Genomic DNA, 21,334 nt, shown 5'->3' with positions numbered 1-21,334 from the left:
TGAAATTTGTCCCTCATTGTGACTGGGATTGGAGGATCACCATGGCTCTTTCCACAGCTGCCTTTGGTAAAAGTGAGGAATTCAACCTCCAGGTCAGACTTAGTAAATACTGGCTTTGCTACAGTCACAAGCCTGGAGCCTGTCAAAAGGGTAGAGCCTTTCACAGGTTGTTAGTACATCCACTTGGACGTGAGCAGTAAGAGACAAAAGCAGAACTTTCACATGGGTTTATTTCTGTAACAGCTGTCAGCTTCCAGGAGGTATGGCCCAGCTGGAGATTCCTCCTCCCTTGCTCAGAAATCTACAGGGCTACCCATGGCAATGAGGAGGTGGCAACATTGTTTAAAAACTCCAACACCACACAACTCTGCCTAGCAAAGCAATGTTGCTACTACCACCCTACTGCATGTTCTCACTCTGCTCCTTCAGGCGCCACATGGCAGCCATGTACTTGGTGATCTCACTGTTCCGGCATGGGAAGTACAGTCTGCGGTCAGAGCGGGCCACACTAATCTGTGGAAGAGAAAATGGTCAAAGTGTGAGGAGCATCTCCTGGAGATGTTCTCTTTGAGATGAAGGATGCAAGGAGTCAGTTGCTGCAATTCACTGCTGGATGACTATATGATTAACAAGGTAACTGAATCTCTTATTTCAGGTTATTGGCTGATCACCACTAAGGTAAAAGCAATAGATAGGATTTACCATACCGGCCATTGGTCTGTCAAATCTTCACTGTTGGATTACTACGGTACCTAGGTGCTCATAAAAAGTAAACTTCATTTGTCTTTCGGTAACTGCACTTCTAAAGTGATTCTGTAAAAATGGTACCGAGAGCTCCTAGGTTTGTCTCTAACTCCAATTTAGATGTGCTCAATTCTAGATGCATTTATTTTCCCTCACCCATTGCTGCTAGTCATGCAACTTCAACCACCTGAAAGTCAAGCTGGGCTCTTTCTAGCTCAGGCATTGTCACCAGTAACTCTGACTCGCCCGAGATGCACCATAGCATTAACATTTCTGGAACTGGAACTAGTTAACAGTTTGGTGCAGGCATGGGATCCCTCACTCCTTAGCTGCATTTGTTGCAGGCTAATGGTATAAAGGATAAAAACATGTCACTTAAAGCCAGCAGGAATGTGAGAGGTTTTGTGGCTGGTCGGAAGTACATTACCAATCAAGCCAGGAGTTGGTAGCAAGAAGGGGTGAGTTGCACAGAGATGCAGGTTAGAGGTCAGTGTTTCTGGTGGCAAGGAGGCAGTGCAAGTCATGACTTGGTCTATATAGGAATTTCTGCAGCCAGAAATGGTTTCCCCTTGGTGCGCTATACACCTTGTTATCCCCTTAGTGATAGCCTGTTTGCAGATGTTATCCATCTAGAAACTAGCTAATTTTTTAAAAGACTAAAGCCCTCTACTCTACCCCATTGACTGCCTATCTGCTCTTTTCCCCTCTCAGTAGAGGAAGCTCTAAGAAATTGACCTGTGGCAATCCTGTCTCTACTTTGAAACAAATACAGTTATATCAGCAAAGAGTCCTGTGGCACCTTATAGACTAACAGACATATAGGAGCATGAGCTTTCGTGGGTGAATACCCACTTCGTCGGATGCATGCATGGTATTCACTGATGAAAGCTCATGCTCCAATACGTCTGTTAGTCTATAAGGTGCCACAGGACTCTTTGCTGCTTTTACAGATCCAGACTAACATGGCTACCCCTCTGATACTTGACAATTATATCAGTTTTATGTTCCCTGAACTAATTGGTTTCCAAGAAGAAATTTACCAGAATTCTTCAGGCACTCCTTTGCTTTAATGGAACCTCAGAAGTCTCTGCTGGATCAGTCATGATTACTGCTATTAGTTTGTCAGACGTGATCCGTTTTTAATAAACCCATGTGTCAGAGTTCACATCTTTTCTCCTCAAGTATTTCCATGTTGATTGATTCCTTATCATAAATCAGAATATATATTCTGACTGGGATACACCTCAGGTTTATTAGTAGTTTCCTGGTTCTTTCTTCCCACCTACCTAAAGGATATAGTCATACCACATTTACTTACAAACATTTGTAGCATATGATATTGATGTTATCAGAACTGAATGCAAATATTCTGGATATGGTTTTAGCAGATTGAGAGGGGGACTATCACTTCACCTCTGTACTCCGCAATGCCTATGCAAGTTGGGCCATAGGTGAGACTCCGTGGGTGCTTTGGGGTGGAGCACTCATGGAAAAAAATAGTGGGTGTGGCTGGGAGACCCAGGGCCTTTAAATCACCCACGGGGCTCCTAGCTGCAGAGGTGGCTGGTAGCCCATGTGGCAAACTAAAGGGCCCGAGGCTCCAGCCACCGTGGAGCTCCGGGCCCTTTAAATGCCAGCCCCAGCCCGACTGCCAAAGCTGCGGGCGGGATTTAAAGGGCTTCTCCGGGCTCCCCACCACAGCGGGAAGCCCGGTGGAGCCCTTTAAATCCCGCCTGCAGCTCCGGCGGTGGGGCCGGGGCCAGCATTTAAAGGGCTCCACTGGGCGCCGCGGCGGAGCCCTTTAAATCCCGCCCGCAGCTCCGGCGGCTGGGCCGGGGGGGCATTTAAAGGGCGGCAGGGAGCCCAGTGGAGCCCTTTAAATGCCCCCTGGGCCGCCGGAGCTGCGAGAGGGGTTTAAAGGGCTTGGGGATATAATTTTTGGCTATACGCGGTTTTTGCTTTACACGATAACCACGGAACGGAACCCCCGCCTAAGATAAGACTTGCCTGTATTTGTTTCAAGTTTGTTCCAGGTTTATTCCTCAACCAGAGAAATGAGTTCAAAGGCCTACATTGAGCTGCTCCTTTTTATACTCCAGATAGACCGTTTAGAGATCCTACTCACCAAGGGAGTGATGTTCCAGCCAATTTCCTGGCTCTCTGTCTGTGGCTCTGTGTATTTCCTGGTTGGCTCCAGTGCAGCATGGTGAATAAGATTCAGAAACCTGGCTGTTGGATTAGGGGAGGAAAAAAGTATTGGGGGAGGACAGTGTCCTTTAAACCAGAATAAAGGAACTAGATCAAATAATTAAGTGCTGACAGTGTGCATGACATAAGGGAAGATTTGAACCTTATCCTGAGGAGCTTCTACTCTAAAAGAAATAGACAAGAGGCCAACAGTGAAGTCAGCTCTCTGTTTCTGCGCTTCTGTGAATGACCCTGTGAGGTGTCATGGTATATCTACTGTTTTTGTCAAACTTACCCATACATCCTGCTAATTCTGTCATCCTTGTCTCCTGTACAACAGCCCACTATCCTCACTTTCTGTCTGCTGCCAGCCACCCCTCCCTATCCTGCCAATTGACACTGCTTAGGTTACTTGCTTGTAACCTGGTCCCTTACTATTCCAGTTCCTATTTCCTGATCTGTGACTTCAGGAAACCAGTTCCAACTTCTATTAATTTTTGACTGTTCTCACTCTGTGTAAAGGCATGTGCATACACAGTTATAGAATCATAGAAATGTGGGGCTGGAAGGGACCTCAAGAGGTCATCAAGGCTGGCCGCCTGGAGATGGCAATAGTGACTGAAAAGTGCAAAACTTACCTTTAAGTAAAGTGGGGCTTAATTCTTCTCACAAAAAATAACGTGACCAGACAACTAGTGAAGTAACCATAGATGACAAAGGGGAAGGGATGCAGATCGGGATAAGTAAAGAACATGTCAGATCTTCTGACTAATTTAAATTAATTCAAGTCAGCGAGGCCTGATGCTGTTCACCCCAGGCTGCTGAAGGAATTAGCTGAAAAAATCTTGGAGCTGCTGGCAATAATATTTGCAAACTCACAAATGACAGGAGAGGTCATAATGTGTGAAAAACGTGTGCACTGAGGACCAGGTTGCTGTTCTACATATCTCCTGGAATTGGTCCTGTGCTAGGAAGGCTGCCAAAGAGGCCTGAGACCTCATGGAGCAGACAGTTAAGTTTGGTGGAGGGGAAATGCCCGCGAGGTCATAGCACATTCGTATGCAAGATGTGATCCAAGATGAGATCCTTTTGGGCAAAGATGGGAAGCCTTGTCATTCTGTCAGCTATCACTATGAAGAGCTGAAGTTACCTACAGAATGGTCTGGTCCTTTCAATATAAAATGCCAGAGCATGTCTTATATCCAAGGAATGCAGGCATTGTTCTTCCTTACTTGTATGAGGTTTAGGATTAATAAAAATAAAAGACCTGAGAAAGATGGTTGGCTGTAGTGGAATTGGGACACAGCCTTTGGGAGAAATTTTGGGTACGGCTGAAGCTGTACCTTGTCCATGAAGAAAACTATATATGGGAGTTCTGCCATGAGGGCTCAGATCTCTGACACCCTCCTGGCCGAAGTAATCACCATCAGAAAGGCTGTTTTCCACAAAAGATGTAGTAGAGAATGCACCGCGAGTGCCTCATGTCACTTTCAAGAGGACAAGATTCAAGTCTCATGGGGGGAGAGGTTCCCCCATCTGAGGGAATGTCCTCTCCAGACCTTTGAGAAAGCGGACTACCATTTCGAGGGAGAACACCAACCTATTGTTGACTTTTGGATGGAATGCTGAAATGGCTGCCAACTGGACCTTTATAGAGGAAAGGGCCAGGTCCTGTTCTTTCAAAGATAGGAGATTTATCTTAGATTACTTAAGTGAAGATTGCATCAGCGGGACTCCACATCTGGATGACCAGAGAGAACCGCTTCCACTTTGCACAGTAAGCTGTACTCATGGAAGGTTTCCTTCTGCCCAGGAGACTTTTGAGGCCCTGCTTCAAACAAGCCTGTTCGTTGGGGTTCGGCCACGCAGATTTCAGGCCTCAGAGAGCTGAGGTTTGAGTGAAGCAGCCGACCATGGTCTTGCGGATCAGGTCTGGGTACAGAGAGAGCTTGAGTGGGGTCTCACGAGAGAGATGAACAAGCAAGGTGTTTACCAGTGCTACCTAGGCCAAGCTGAAGCTATTAAGATAACCCGAGCCCAATCCTGCTTGATCTTTATCAGCAAATTGTGAATCAGCGGGATGGGCAGAAAGGCATAGAATAAATAGGTAGTGCAACCATTTCATCAGGAAGGCATCCGTCATGGAGTCGGGCTGTGACCCCTCAGGAAGCAGAACTGCTGGCTCTTTCTGTTGGAACGTGTAGCGAACAAATCTATGTGGGGAAAATCCCCTTTTGCAAAAGATGCTCACCGTGACATCTGGGCATAGAGGTGAGTGGAGGAGGACCTGCTGAGGCAGTCCACAAGTTGGTTCTGCACCCCGGCAGGTATGAAGCCTCGATCTCGATCGAGTGCACAATGCAGAACTCCCATAGAGAGACTGTCTCCCAACATGGGGTGGGGAGAGAATGTGTCCCTCAGCATTGATATAGTACATGGTTGATTTATTGTCCATGAGAATTGAAACTGTCATATTCGGAATGTGAGGCAAGAACATCTGGCATGCTAGATGGTCTGCCCTGAGCTCTCTGACACTGATGTGAAGCAATAACTCCTCTGCGGACCAGCGACCTTGGGTCCTGAGCGTCTCCAGGTGGGCTCCCCAGCCCAGTGCTGAGGCATCCAAGACCAGGTTTGCTGATGGCTGGGGTTTTGTGAAGAGAATCCCCCTGCAGACTACTAGGTGATCCAGCCACCATGACAGGGAGCTGAGGATATAAGGAGGCACCATGATAGCCCTATCCAGGTGGTGCCTGGAGGGGGAATACACCATAGCCAGCCAGGCTTTGAGAGGTCTGAGTCTCAGCCTCACATGATGAACCACATATGTACATGAAGCCATGTGGCCAAGAAAGCTCAAGCAAAGCCTGACCGTCATGACCAGGTGAGATTGCTTGCAGCGTATTAACTCCAAGATTGCCTGAAAGCGATCTTCCGGAAGAAGGGCCTTTGCTAGCTGACAGTGGAGGACCACCCCGATGAATTCTGTTCTCTGAAGTGTGTGTGTGTGTTCCCAGCTCTGCACAGACAGTTGGCACAGCAACCTTGAGCAAACCACCCAATGACCACAAGATCCATTAAGGTACCAAGGCACCCAGCCAGGTTTATTGTCAACGAAGCACAGTAATAGCACCTAGCAGACTCTATGAGGATACTAAGATGTGGAGGAGGGATAGCTCAGTGGTTTGAGCATTAGCCTACTAAACCTATGGTTGAGTGCTCAATCCTTGAGGGCCATTTAGGGATCTGGAGCAAAAATCTGTCTGGGAATTAGTCCTGCTTTGGGCAAGGGATTGGACTAGATGATCTCCTGAGGTCCCTTCCAACCCTGATATTCTATGTATGCCAGTGACAATGGATGCAGCTGAGTGAGTGGTGGGACTTTCCACTGCCCCCTAAGCTGGCCAAAGATACTCCCTCTGAGATACATCTTTATACCCTGATATAAACAAGTTATACTGTTGTTCTGACCTTATCTTTTAGGGAATGTTTTTGTATCATCCTTGATACAAGTCCTTGAAGTAGTTCGGGACTATTTAGAAAAGCTGGACGAGCACAAATCCATGGGGCCGGATGCGCTGCATCCGAGGGTGCTAAAGGAGTTGGCCGATGAGATTGCAGAGCCATTGGCCATTATCTTTGAAAAATCATGGCGATCGGGGGAGGTCTCGGATGACTGGGAAAAAGCTAATGTAGTGCCCATCTTTAAAAAAGGGAAGAAGGAAGATCCAGGGAACTACAGGCCAGTCAGTCTCACCTCAGTCCCTGGAAAAATCATGGAGCAGGTCCTCAAGGAATCAATTTTGAACCACTTAAAGGAGGGGAAAGTGATCAGGAACAGTCAGCATGGATTCACCAAGGGCAAGTCATGCCTGACTAACCTAATTGCCTTCTATGATGAGATAACTGGCTCTGTGGATGAGGGGAAAGCAGTGGATGTGCTATTTCTGGACTTTAGCAAAGCTTTTGATACAGTCTCCCACAGTATTCTTGCCAGCAAGTTAAAGTAGTATGGACTGGATGAATGGACGGTAAGGTGGATAGAAAACTGGCTAGATGGTCGGGCTCAACGGGTAGCGATCAATGGTTCCATGTCTAGTTGGCAGCCGGTATCAAGTGGAGTGCCCCCAGGGTCGGTGCTGGGGCCGGTTTTGTTCAATATCTTCATTAACGATCTGGAGGATGGTGTGGACTGAACCCTCAGCAAGTTTGCAGATGACACTAAACTGGGAGGAGTGGTTGATACACTGGAGGGTAGGGATAGGATACAGAGGGACCTAGACAAATTAGAGGATTGGGCCAAAAGAAACATGATGAGGTTCAACAAGGACAAGTCCAGAGTCCTGCACTTAGGACGGCAGAATCCCATGCACTGCTACAGACTAGGGACCGCATGGCTGGGCAGCAGTTCTGCAGAAAAGGACCTAGGGGTTACGGTGGACGAAAAGCTGAATATGAGTCAGCAGTGTGCCCTTGTTGCCAAGAAGGCTAATGGCATTTTGAGTTGTATAAGTAGGGGCATTTCCAGCAGATCGAGGGACGTGATCATTCCCCTCTACTCAACACTGGTGAGGCCTCATTTGGAGTACTGTGTCCAGTTTTGGGCCCCACACTACAAGGATGTGGATAAATTGGAGAGAGTCCAGCGGAGGGCAACAAAAATGATTAGGGGGCTGGAGCACATGACTTATGAGGAGAGGCTGAGGGAACTGGGATTGTTTAGCCTGCAGAAGAGAAGAATGAGGGGGGATTTGATAGCTGCTTTCAACTACCTGAAAGGGGGTTCCAAGGAGGATGGATCTAGACTGTTCTCAGTGGTAGAAGATGACAGAACAAGGAGTAATGGTCTCAAGTTGCAGAGGGGGAGGTTTAGGTTGGACATTAGGAGAAACTTTTTCACTAGTAGGGTGGTGAGGAACTGGAATGCATTACCTAGGGAGGTGGTGGAATCTCCTTCCTTAGAGGTTTTTAAGGTCAGGCTTGACAAAGCCCTGACTGGGATGATTTAGTTGGGTTTGGTCCTGCTTTGAGCAGGGGGTTGGACTAGATGACCTCCTGAGGTCCCTTCCAACCCTGAGATTCTATGATTCTATGATATTGGGATGTTCTGGTACCACTTGATATCGGGATTTGTTTGCATGAGTGCTCTGAACTTAACACTTGTTAGGAATGTGTATTTTTGCAATATTAGCCGTGTTCTTGCCAGGTTCTGTGAGCAGGTCTTGTCTTATACAAGGGCTTATGTCTCGGGCTCTCTTCCTACTACGAATGGGTATCAGTGTTTACTTCTGCACACAATTTGAAGGCCCAACACATGGAAGGTCGACTGGATGAGGGTGACGTCCATATTCACTTACACTCAAGATGTGCCCTTGATGAGCCAGCTGTCGAGGTACAGAAATACATGGACCTCTCTTCTCCTGAGAAAAGCCACTGCCATACATTTGGTGAAGACCTTCGAGACTGCCAAGAGCCCAGACACCAGGACTGTTAACTGGTGATGTCCTTGGTTTGCCTCAAATCTTCTGGGGCCTTGAAAGATTGGAACATGGAAGTATGCATCTTAAGTCTAGGGTGGCATACCAATCCCCTGGATCTTGAAATGGAATGATCGACCCCAAGGAGACCATGCGGATCTTCAACCTTTCGAGATAACGATTGAGTCGACACAAGTCTAAGATGAGTCTAAGACTCATACACCCCTTGGCCTTGTGTGACATTATCTGATTAGAAATTTGCATGGTCATACATTGTTGCTACCACTGTTCTATTATGTGACAGACCCAGGCCAGTGGGGTACAGGAGTCTGGTAGAGGGCAAATATACTGGTCACTGGATGAGTAGTTTTCTGTTCCCTGAGTGACCAGAGCAGGGGCTGCACTAGAGTAATCAGGAACCTGCTAGAACCAATTCAGGCAGACAAGCTGATTAGAACACCTGATTAGCCTGCCTTAATTGGCTGCAGGGCACCTTGGTTTAAAAAGGAGCTCACTCCAGTCAGGGAGGGGGGAGCAAGAGGAGAGGAAGTGCGTGTGAGGAGCTGGGAGCAAGAGACACAAGGAGCTGAGAATGAGAGGGTGTGCTGCTGGAGGACTAAGGAGTACAAGCGTTATCGGACACCAGGAGGAAGATCCTGTGGTGAGGATAAAGAAGACCATGGGGAAGTAGCCCAGGGAGTTGTAGCTGTCATGCAGCTGTTACAGGAGGTGCTATAGACAGCTGCAATCCACAGGGCCCTGGGCTGGAACCCGGAGTAGAGGGTGGGCCCGGGTTCCCCCAAAACCTCCCAACTCCTGATCAGACACAGGAGGAGTTGACCCAGACTGTGGGGAAGATCACTGAGGTGAGCATATCTGCCAATAAGCGCAGGACCCACCAAGGTAGAGGAGGAACTTTGTCACAATAATTGCAACAAATCTTCTACAGTGTGTCAAGTAAGGTGTCAATAGAAAGGGGTAAGCAGCTCGCAGGCTAAATGACCCAGAGTCAACCTTTAGAGACATATTAGAAAAGTATGTGAATGGTAATTAGGGCGATTCCATGTCAGACAGGCTAGAACTTTGAAATGCAAACCTGTATTGTTAGAGAACTGGAGGTCATACTAATTGTATGTGTTTACTTATATCTTGTTAGATGTTAGCCATGTAAACAGACAATTCCTGTCTCACTATAGCAATTGATTCGGAGATCAAAAGGGAATATTAACATTTAGATGAATCTTGGGTGAAAGTGTCATTTTCTATATCTCTTTAAAGTTTGTGATAAACTGCTTCATGGATAAATTGCCTTATGTTAATCCCTGTAGTTAATTGCCAGTGATGATTAGGAAATAGGTCTACTTCAGTCCTTAGGCGAACAATAGGCAATCATGGAGACTTTGAACTGTCGAGAAGGCCTGGAACTGTAAAAACCCCTTGTGTCCTGATCATTTTTTATTTTTTTTTAATCTCAGATCTGCTTGATGTTTCATGCAGGGGAAGCTTAAATCGTAAGACTCATATCTCCAGTCCTATCTGGATTACACTGAATATGAACATTGGACTATAACCTATGGACTAATTCTGAAAGAACTCTTTGCAACTACAAAGCTCACCATCTCTACTATGAATCTGATCTCAGAACAGTATTCATGTCTGTATGTATATTGATCTTTAACCAATATACTCTTCTTTTTAAATAAATTTTTAGTTTAGTTAATATGGATTGGCTGTAAGCATGTATTTGGGTAAGATCTGAGATATTCATTAACTTGGGAGGCAATGTGTCCGATACCTTGGGATTGGTAGAACTTTTTTATATAAGATTTTCAGTAATCCTCATCTTATTTGACTTGGGTGTCTGGGAGGCCTGAGGCTGGATTGCTTTAAGGGAATTGTGTTGGCTTCTGTGTAACCAGTAAGGTATTATAGAAGTTGTTTTGTGCTGTCTTGGTGAATCTAAGTATTGGACTATCCACCAGCTATGGGGATTGTCTGCCCCATTCTATGCAGTTTACCCTAACTGAGTAACTTCAGTGTGGCACCCTGGGACTCCTGTCACAGTGGCATAGTCTGGCTAGGATCAAGGGCGGCTCTATAAATTACGGCGCCCCAAGCAGGGTGCCGCGCTGCGCCGCCCTTCCCCGGTCCCGCAGCCGGGGCAGAAGTGTCTGCCGCGGGTGCGCTGGTCCCGGCTCCGGTGGAGCATCCGCAGGCATGCCTGCGGGAGCTCCGTCCGAGCCGCGGGACCAGCGCACCCGCTGCAGTCATGCCTGCGGGAGCTCAACCGGAGTCGCGGGAAGAGGGGACCCGCTGCAGTCATGCCTGCGGCAGGTCCGCTCGTCCCGGGCTCCGGTGGACTTCCCGCAGGCATGACTGCGGGAGGTCCACCGGAGCCAAATGCCGCCCCCCCAGGAAAGGGCCGCCCCACGCGCCTGCTTGGCGCGCTGGGGTCTGGAGCCGGCCCTGGCTAGGATACACATTACCACAGGTTAATTGGGTTTTTGTATCAGAACCAGGCACTTGTCAAAAATACATTTTGATATTGGCGAGTTTAAGGGTTAAAAACGAGTTACAATGACTGAGCAACAATCATATGAAGAACTGGACAGAAAAACCCTTGAAGAATTGTGCTTACAGAGGTAGTTGTCTTCTAAGAAAAAGGCCCCAGAGCAAGAACTGAAAAATCTGTTAATGGCCAATGAGCAGAAAAACAAGCTGAAGTTTGAACATGAACAAAGAATGGCATATCTTCAAATGCAAGAGAAACAAGCTGCAGAGAGAAACAAGCAGGCTGAGGAGAGGGTGCACCGGATGCAACAAGAAACTGCCAGACTTTGCTTATTTTTTTTTTAAATAATCGCAAAACAGCATCATCTTGGAAGTCCAGTTTATAACAATGTTGGTATGTTGTATGACTCTGAGCAGTTGTCTGCGTTTAACTAGGTTTGCTATGGCCAAGGAGAGGGTGTCTCTAACCTGGGGAAGGTGGAAAATAGCTGTCTGTGAATGAAGCTTTTGAATGTCTGTCTAATAACTCTGAAGTGCATCGGGAATTAGATGAAGCACAAAAAGAACTCATTGATTAGGAAAAGATTTCTCTTGAGCAGATTAAAAACTTGTCACTGTTTATTTGTCTGCCCTTTTCTGATGTCATGGGACCTGACCATCAACTTTAAAGTGCTTGTACACAAATGCTAGAAGTCTAAATAATAAGATGGGTGAACTAGAGTGCCTCGTGATAAAGGAGGATATTGATATAATAGGCATCACAGAAACCTGGTGGAGTGGGGACAATCAATGCGACACAATCATTCTGGGGTACAAAATATATCAGAAGGACAGAACAGGTCGTGTAGGGGGTAGTGGGGAGTGGCACTATATGTGAAAGAATGTAGAATCAAATGAACTAAAAATCTTAAATGAAGCCACATGTTCCATAGAATCTCTATGGATAGTAATTCCATGCTCTAATAAGAATACAACACTAGGGATCTGTTATCGACCACCTGACCAGGACAGTGATGGTGACGATGAAATGCTAAGGGAGATTAGAGAGGCCATCAAAATAAAGAACTCGATAATAGTGGGGGATTTCAATTATCCCCATATTGACTGGGTACATGTCACCTCAGGACGAAATGCAGAGACAAAATTTCTCGATACTTTAAATGACTGCTTCTTGGAGCACCTGGTACAGGAACCCACAAGGGGAGAGACAATTCTCAATTTAGTCCTGAGTGAAGCGCAGGATCTGGTCCAAGAGGTAACTATAACAGGACCACTTGGAAATAGTGACCATAATATAACATTTAAACATTCCTGTGGTGGGAAGAACACCTCAACAGCCCAACGCTGTGGCATTTAATTTCAGAAAGGGGAACTATGCAAAAATGAGGTTAGTTAAACAGAAATTAAAAGGTACAGTGACTAAAGTGAAATCCCTGAAAACTGCATGGTCACTTTTCAAAGACCCCATAATAGAGCCCCAACTTAAATATATACCCCAAATTAAAAAAACACCGTAAAAGAACTAAAAAAGAGCCACTGTGGCTTAACAACCAGAAGCAGTGAGAGATAAAAAGGCATCTTTTAAAAAGTGGAAGTCAGATCCTAGTGAGGTAAACAGAAAGGAGCATAAACACTGCCAAATTAAGTGTAAAAATGTAGTAAGAAATGCCAAAAAGGAGTTTGAAGAACAGCTAGCCAAAAACTCAAAAGGTAATGTTTTTTAAGTACATCAGAAGCAGGAAGCCTGCTAAACAACCACTGGGGCCCCTGGACGATCAGGATACAAAAGGAGCACTTAAAGATTATGAAGTCATTGTGGAAAAACTAAATGAATTCTTTGCTTCAGTCTTCACGGCAGAGGATGTTACGGAGACTCCCAAACCTGAGCCATCCTTTGTAGGTGACAAATCTGAAGAATTGTCACAGATTGAAATGTCACTGGAGGAGGTTTTGGAATTAATTGATAAAATTAACAGTAACAAGTCATCGGGACCAGATGGCATTCACCCAAGAGTTCTGCAAGAACTCAAATGTGAAATTGTGGAACTATTAACTATGGTTTGTAACCTGGCCTTTAAATCGGCTTCTGTACCCAACAACTGGAAGATAGCTAATGTAACGCCAATATTTAAAAAGGTTTCTAGAGGTGATCTTGGCAATTACAGACCGGTAAGTCTAATGTCAGTACTGGGCAAATCAGTTGAAACAATAGTAACACATAGAAGAACATAAATTGTTGGGCAGAAGTCAACATGGTTTCTGTAAAGGGAAATCTTGTCTTACTAATCTATTATAGTTCTTTAAAGGGGTCAAATGTGGACAAGGGGGATTCGGTGGACATAGTGTACGTAGATTTCCAGAAAGCCTTTGACAAGGTCCCTCACCAAAGGCTCTTATGTAAATTAAGTTGTCATGGCATAAGAGGGAAGGTCCTTTCATGGATTTAGAACTGGTTACAAGACAGGGAACAAAGGGTAGGAATAAATGGTAAATTTTCAGAATGGAGAGGGGTAACTAGTGGTGTTCCCCCCCAAAGGTCAGTCCTAGGACCAATCCTATTCAATTTATTCATAAATGATCTGGAGGAAGGGGTAAACAGTGAGGTGGCAAAGTTTGTAGATGATACTAAACTGCTCAAGATAGTTAAGACCAAAGCAGACTGTGACAAACTTCAAAAAGATCTCACAAAACTAAGTGATTGGGCAACAAAATGGCAAATGAAATGTAATGTGGATAAATGTAAAGTAATGCACATTGGAAAAAATAACCCCAACTATACATACAATATGATGCGGGCTAATTTAGCTACAACGAATCAGGAAAAAGATTTCTGAGTCATTGTGGATAGTTCTCCGACGATATCCACGCAGTGTGCAGCAGCAGTCAAAAAAACAAACAGGATGTTAGGAATCATTAAAGGGATAGAGAATAAGACTGAGAATATATTATTGCCCTTCTATAAATCCATGGTACGCCCACATCTTGAATACTGTGCACAGATGTGGTCTCCTCATCTCAAAAAAAGATATACTGGCATTAGAAAAAGTTCAGAAAAAGGCAACTAAAATGTTTAGGGGTTTGGAACTGGTCCCATATGAGAAAAGATTAAAGAGGCTAGGACTTTTCAGCTTGGAAAAGGGGAGACTAAGGGAGGAATATGATAGAGGTATATAAAATCATGAGTGATGTGGAGAAAGTGAATAAGAAAGTTTATATACTTGTTCTCATAATATAAGAACTAGGAGCCACCAAATGAAATTAATGGGCAGAAGGTTTAAAACAAATAAAAGGAGGTTCTTCACACAGTGCACAGTCAACTCGTGGAACTCCTTACCCAAGGAGGTTGTGAAGGCTAGGACTATAATAGCATTTAAAAGAGAACTGGATAAATTCATGAAGGTTAAGTCCATTAATGACTATTAGCCAGGATGGGGTAAGGAATGGTGTCCCTAGACTCTGTTTGTCAGAGGGTGGAGATGGATGGCAGGAGAGAGATCACTTGATCATTACCTGTTAGGGTCACTCCCTCTGGGGCACCTGGCATTGGCCACTGTCGGTAGACAGGATACTGGGCTGGATGGACCTTTGGTCTGACCCAGTATGGCCGTTCTTATGTAAAACCCTAATTGAGGAAGAAAAGGATTTTTTTTTTTAATGGGTGGTGGATTGTTGGCACGTGAAGCTTGTGAAAGTAAGCCTGAATAAGGTAGACATGATTTGTTTAAAGTAGCTCAGTATAATGTAGAGAATAGCAGTTTATCTGTTGGGAGTGGCAACCTTGCCTGCAGCATAGGAGGCTTGGAGAGGTGTGAAGTTGCCCATTCATCTCAGAGCTTGTCTATGTGGCATGACAATGTGCACAAGAGTGTAATTTCTAAAGTGTACCATGGAGATGAATGCAACCTGAAACAAATAGCTCTAAGATATGTGGACTGCCCCTCCAGCCCCCAGTACGCACACAAGAGGGGAGAATGTAGGGCTAACAGATGCTCCCTACTTCAATCTCTCCCACATGCCCTACCACCATGTCACCCTTCCCAGTTGCCTTACACACACCCCTTACCTGAGCCTTCAACTCCTTCCCCTCCTGCCTGTTGCCATTTATTCCCCTCCCTTTAATCCACATTTTCCTCTGTTGGGCTCCAAGCCCCTGTTCTTTCCCACTCCTCTGCTCCAAGCATATGCTGTGTAATTTGTTGTCTTTTCAAAAATAGTTTGATCATCTTCTGAATTTCACTACATTCCTTCCCACACAACTTCCTCTCCCCCCCCCCCCCCCCAAAAAAAATTATTTCTGATGTCTGCCCAAGGATGGATTTGGATTTACAGTGGCTGGGTATTGCTCAGGTTCAATGGCCACAACATTTTCCCTTAAGTTACATGGGTCCTGTGAGTTGTGGCTGGCTGTGAAGACTCTTGTGCTGTCTGCCCATATGCAGTATAATCCATTCAGTGTATGAGCTTTAGGAATGTTAAGCCTGAATTTAAATTGAGAGCCTTACTCTGTCTAATATTCTGAATTTTGCTCCCCCAAAGGGCTGGGGGGAAGAATGCATTCTCTAGGGCAGGGGAAGGCAACCTTTGGCACGCGAGCTGATTTTCAGTGGCATTCACACTGCCCAGGTCCTGGCCACCGGTCCAGGGGGCTCTGCATTTTAATTTATTTTAAATGAAGCTTTTTATACATTTTAAAAACCTTATTTACTTTACATACAATAGTTTAGTTATATATTATAGACTTATAGAAAGAGACCTTCTAAAAATGTTACAATGTATTACTGGCACGCGAAACCTTAAATTAGAGTGAATAAATGAAGACTCGGCAAACCACTTCTGAAAGGTTGCCGACCTCTGCTCTAGGGAGTAACCTGTGTTGGATTATATTGAGTTTTATTAAGGTTATTATAGGTATAGTATAGTTTTGGGTGGGTTTTAGGCTAGACTTGAGTATTAAAAAATGCTTTTTAGTTAAGATATTATGGTTGTGTTAATTAAAATGCTTTTTGTTTTGTTTGGAGTTTATAAGGATGAACTGTTAATTGTATTAGTATATTTTTAGATGTTTGTTTTAAGCATAATAAGAATTTTGGAAAAACAATTGCTTTTTGGAATAGCATATTGAAAATTTTATTTTTTTGTTTGTGTAGTAAGTGAGCTAAGCAGACTTGTTAAAACCTGTTATGCCCCAAAAGTTGTGTTTAAAAAAAAAAATTAAATGGTAAAGTAAAAAATGTTAAAATAAAGAATGCATGTAAATGGGTGCACGGTTTAAATAAACAATAGAAGAGTAAAATGCACCAGCCTAAAAGTTACAACTTTGGTATTGGTTGGCCAAAAAAATACGCAAAGTGGAAATAACTGAATGACCCCGCAGGGCAAATCGGAATCCACTCAACTGCCCCAAAGATAGAGGGGCCAAAGAATTAAAGAGCAAGATAATACCCAGCCGTTATAGAGCTGTCATGGATGTGCCATCTGCTGCTTGATGATCACTTCAAATGTAACAACAGCATGATGAAGCAATCTCCATAAACTTGCATGTGGACAAAGTCCTATAAGAACAGACCCCAGAACCCAAGAACTTTGAGTCTGGTTCTGCAACCACCCTCCAGGAGCATCGGATGCGCATCAGACAAGACTGGCTCCACCCTCATGTCCAGGCTGCTTGGCCAGTAACTTGGCACAAGCAACCTCTAGGCTGGTAACTATAATAACTTTGCAGAATTTGTATGTATGTGTGAGTATAAAATAGAAAGTTTTAATAGGTATAATCAATGGAATAGCTTGCATTCTATTTATTTTGTATTTACAATAAACCCAGCATTCTGCCTTATCCCCTTTAAAAAGATCCTGCTGGTTTTTATTCTATTAGTGCAACATTTTGGTGGAGAATTGCGAAAAGGGGAGATCTTGGCATATGTCTCTATTACTGCCCTGCATTATGCAAGAGTTCAGAATAAATTATCACAACGGTCCCTTCTAACAATTAGTCCTTAAAAGTTAAACATTACCATGTGCATAGTTAAGCAATCAAGTCAGGATATAGCAGCTAGTTGCATATAAACATCTTAATTCTGTACCCTTGTGCATAAGCTTTGACAGACTACTCATATGCTATTTATTTAGCATTGATTAAGTTATACAATAACATACCCACCAAATTCCTTTGACTGGCATTTTAAAGCTATACCTTGATACTGACCTCAGCAACATTCCTATCTATGTACCATCGTTAGCTGTTTTATATGTACATGTGGAAAGTCTGAGGTCAGCAAGTCTGCCAAAAGGTACTCCTGTCCTGGCCAAATGTGGCTCTGCTGAGGCCTGCCTCAGTTTCGCCTTAATTTGGTCTCCCGTTAAAAAAGTCGATAGAGTCCGGCTATTCAAAACATTCTCCCTTCTTAGGTCCAATTTATTATATCCAGCAAAAAGTCTTTCAATAGAAAACTCAAACCTTCAATGTCATCCTCCCTGTTTCACCTGGGCCCAGTTCCTCTTCCTCTCTAATAATTTATTTCACCCCAGTCCCAAGCTAGGCACAGCCTCCCCTCTCTGACAGTCTGTCCTGCTTTCCCAGCCCCACTTGCCTAAAGACTGGCCTTCTCCATAGGCCTTCCCAGCTGGTGCTTTCCCTCTGCTGACTCAAGGCACTACAGCACCCTCCTTAGTCTCTGAAGTTCACACTTCTCAAAGGCAGCACTATTTGGAAAAAAATAAAGGAAGTTGTGATACCTGTCTCATGTCTGCTGGGCCTTAAAGGGAGAGAAGTGCGTCAGAAAGTTCACCAAGACATCATGCTCTAAACCAGGGGTGGGCAAACATTTTGGCCTGAGGGCCGCATCTGGGTATGGAAATTGTATGGCGGGCCATGAATGCCTGGTGGGGGAGGGAGACTCAATGGGATGTAGCAAGGGAGGGCTCTATAAGGGATGTTACCGAGATGGGGAGAGGAGGGCTCCACGGAGGTGGTACCGGGGACTCCTAGGGGCCCTGCCGACAGTGACACCAAAGCAGCTGTACCCGGCACCACCACGGGCAGAGGCACCCTAGGTGGGATGGGTGCAGCCCCTGGGTGGTTTTGGGGCTCTCGAGGGTGGAGCTGTAGGAGACCAGGAGGGGATTGGGTGTGCTGCTGTGTGTGTGTGTGTCGGGGGGGGGGGATTCTGATCCCAGAAGTAATGCAGTGAAGTCGTACCTGCGCAGTGTGGCTCTGCATGCCAAAAGATGGTGTTCATCAAGGGAATTGTGAGTCAGGGGCTGGGGCGCACTGGGCAGGCGAAGCAGGGCAAGCCCCCAACCCTGCTCCCCAGCAGGAGGGGCTGGATAAAAATGTCTGACAGGCCGCAAGCAGCCCACGGGCCATAGTTTTCCCACTCCTGCTCTAAACTATTTGGGGGTAAAATATCCAAAGGCCCACACATTAAGAGCTATTATACTGCTTGGATAATTTCTTTGTCCTGTGGCCTGGGTCATACACTCTTCCCATTCCCACCTCCTCAAGGCACTAACATATTATGGACCATTATCCTTTCCAGTTAATCCAGCTGGAAAATAAGAACTGTTATAGGTACTCTATCTTGTTCATAGTTCCTGTGTAGCTACCACCTTGCATTTCCAGTGTTTCTAATCTTTTCAGGGGTCTTTTTTAACTGCCCAATAAAGTTCAATTTTTTTCAAATACATGCTTTATTTTATTTTACAACATGGAAATTATTTCTAATCTCTCATATTTATCTGATAATTACTTCCTTATCTAAGGTTTCAGAGTAGCAGCCGTGTTAGTCTGTATCCACAAAAAGAACAGGAGTTCTTGTGGCACCTTAAAGACTAACAAATTTATTTTAGCATGAGCTTTCGTGAGCTGCAGCTCACTTCTTCAGATGCATAGAATGGAACACACAGAAAGGGGAAATGTATACATACAGAGAACATGAAAAGGTGGAAGTATGCCTGTTGGTATGCATACTTCCACCTTTTCATGTTCTCTGTATGTATAAATTTCCCCTGTCTGTGTGTTCCATTCTATGCATCCGAAGAAGTGAGCTGCAGCTCACGAAAGCTCATGCTAAAATAAATTTGTTAGTCTTTAAGGTGCCACAAGTACTCCTGTTCTTTTTCCTTATCTAAGTATCTCAACAGCTGTTCAGAGGCTACTTACCATCCGCAGGCTCTTCTATATTATCATGCCAAGACATCGGCTTCCTGGTGATCGTGTGAACTGGGGAGAAATGTGATGATGCAGGTGAGTTGCTATTATGGAATCAATATTACAGGCAGTTTCAGATAAAGCACTAGCTCCCCATAACCTGTGTCCTGCCAGCTCACTTAAGCTGTTAAGGAGAAGAAGAGAGACTATAGATTATGTCAGGGACTCGAACCCCGACAGCGAAGTTCGTTGTCTGACCGCAGAGAGACAGGCAACACCAGCAAGGTCCGATCAAAAGCTCTTTATTGACAAGTGCACGTGTCAGTAAAGAACAGCTCTTATCCGAAGAGAACCAGCCGCCCTCTTACAACTAAGTATAGGTTATATAGACAGTTCCGTCGCGTCACAAATTATTCATTTCACACAACCCATATCCCACCCCCCTTTGGTTAGTAACAAACCCTAATAACAAAGCACATCTGTCTTTCTTTATAATGTAAGCAAGTCGTGATGCCCCAGCAACTTTCTTATCAGCATGGTTGCCAAGCACCAGAAACTGGAAGACAGGAGTTAACAATGGACCTAAGACAGAAACAGGGAGTGAATACAGGGAGGCTGGCTCCCTATCAATCCTTCAAACACTCCCCTCTCTTATCTCACTTTTTCCCACGGCTTTGTGAAACATGCTGCTTCTCAGTATTTTTCCACGCTGGGATTACCCAGAAACCTCTGTTAGCCTGACTTCAGTCAGGTTGGCATAACTGGTTTTGTGCTACATCTTTATTCAAGCCTAACAATTGGAAAAGGAGCACTTGCTAATGTGGTCACTTGATTGCTCCTGGGAACTGAAGGGAATCAGCTTTGGCACCACATGACCCTGGCACTAGGTGGTGTTTGTGACCAGAGAGCAGAGTTATAGAATATCAGGGTTGGAAGGGACCTCAGGAGGTATCTAGTCCAACCCCCTGCTCAAAGCAGGACCAATTCCCAACTAAATTATCCCAGCCAGGGCTTTGTCAAGCCTGACCTTAAAAACCTCTAAGGAAGGAAATTCCACCACCTCCCTAGGTAACCCATTCCAGGATCTGTCAGGTTCCTAAACTGTGACCTGCAGGGCACTTGCTGGAAGAGCACAGAGTTCTGGCTGACTACATGGGGCTAGTTCCTCCTTGTTTCTAGCTGCTAAATAGTATTTAAACCCCAACACACATATACAAATCCAAACATTACTTTCCCATGTCAGTATGGGTGGTGGGTATGAGGCTTGGAGAGACTAAGCATCCCCAAATGGGGCAAGAAATGCTGGGTGCAGTGCACCTCTCTTTGGAGCAGCAGTGGCCCACTGCCTTTGGAGCGCTGCCTCCAGAAGCTCTGGAGAAGTAGGGGAGCCATTGGTGGCCTGACTATGGCCCCGCCCACATGTTGCCCCGAGGCCCTGCTCCTAGGCGGCCTCTTCACCCTGAGGCCCTGTGCTCACCCCCCCCCCCACCCCACCCTGCTGCTTGCCCCTCTCCACAGTCCAGGCACCCCCCCCCCACACACACACTTCTAGGGAGTTTCCAGCACTTGTGCCCAGCCTCCCCAAACACAAGAGTCACGTGCTGCTTATGCATGTCCGCAGTCATGTGGCAACTACAGCAATTGTTAATAGGAAGATGGGAAACTGGAGCCAGACCAGTGAATAGGGAGGATCTTCCAGCTAGGGCCTCCATCCCATCGTGCTCCACTGTTGTGACACTGCCAGTTCCAGACCTGCCCCCATATACCCCAATCTTAAACTGGCCATGTGGGCTGCCTCACCACTTCATGTTGGCCATACCCGTCTCTCCTGTTAGAGTGAGTTGCCATGGTCACCAAGCCCTGTCTCGCCCCAAGAGAGCAGACTGGCCCCTCCCCCACCCCGAGCCACTCGGTGGAGTCAACCCTGTACTCCCTCTGCCATGGCCCCCTCCCGTCTCGCCCCGTATCGGTACTCCCTCATGCGGGGGCAGGCCCCTTTCCCCGCCTTACCCCGTTTGAGGGGGTTGACCCCGTACTCCGTGTGCAGTTTCTGGCACCGCAGCTCCTTCCGGACGGTCTCGCAGAAAATCTGGTTCTGATGCACCAGATCGGGCGGCTCCTTCTCGCGGCTCCGCGCCGCCATGACCGGCCCCGCTCCCGGGAAGCTGGGAACGCGGCGCTTGCGGATTCTCAGCGATTAAGTTTGTTTTATTCTTGTTTCCTGGCAACGGCGATTCGCCCCAGATTCTTGGTCAGACGCAGCGGACTC

The 21,334-nt window shown here is 45.7% G+C and overlaps 1 protein-coding gene across 1 annotated transcript; it reads right to left on the bottom strand.

The window, feature by feature from the left end:
• Nucleotides 1-212: 212 nt before the first annotated feature.
• FAM183A (family with sequence similarity 183 member A) lies at nt 213-21,308 on the bottom strand. The gene is made up of 4 exons (XM_045028838.1): nt 21,076-21,308; nt 19,078-19,137; nt 2,870-2,973; nt 213-513 (listed from the first exon to the last, which is right to left on the bottom strand). Exons 1-4 carry the CDS (start codon nt 21,206-21,208, stop codon nt 400-402), a joined length of 411 nt encoding a protein of 136 aa, XP_044884773.1. The 5' UTR covers nt 21,209-21,308; the 3' UTR covers nt 213-399.
• Between the last annotated feature and the right edge of the window lie 26 nt (nt 21,309-21,334).

The sequence above is a fragment of the Mauremys mutica genome, chromosome 8 (genome assembly GCF_020497125.1).
Source record: "Mauremys mutica isolate MM-2020 ecotype Southern chromosome 8, ASM2049712v1, whole genome shotgun sequence".
NCBI classification, from domain to species: Eukaryota; Metazoa; Chordata; order Testudines; family Geoemydidae; genus Mauremys; species Mauremys mutica.
The sequence above is the reverse complement of the archived record's forward strand: the minus strand, read 5'-3'. Positions and strand labels throughout refer to the sequence as shown.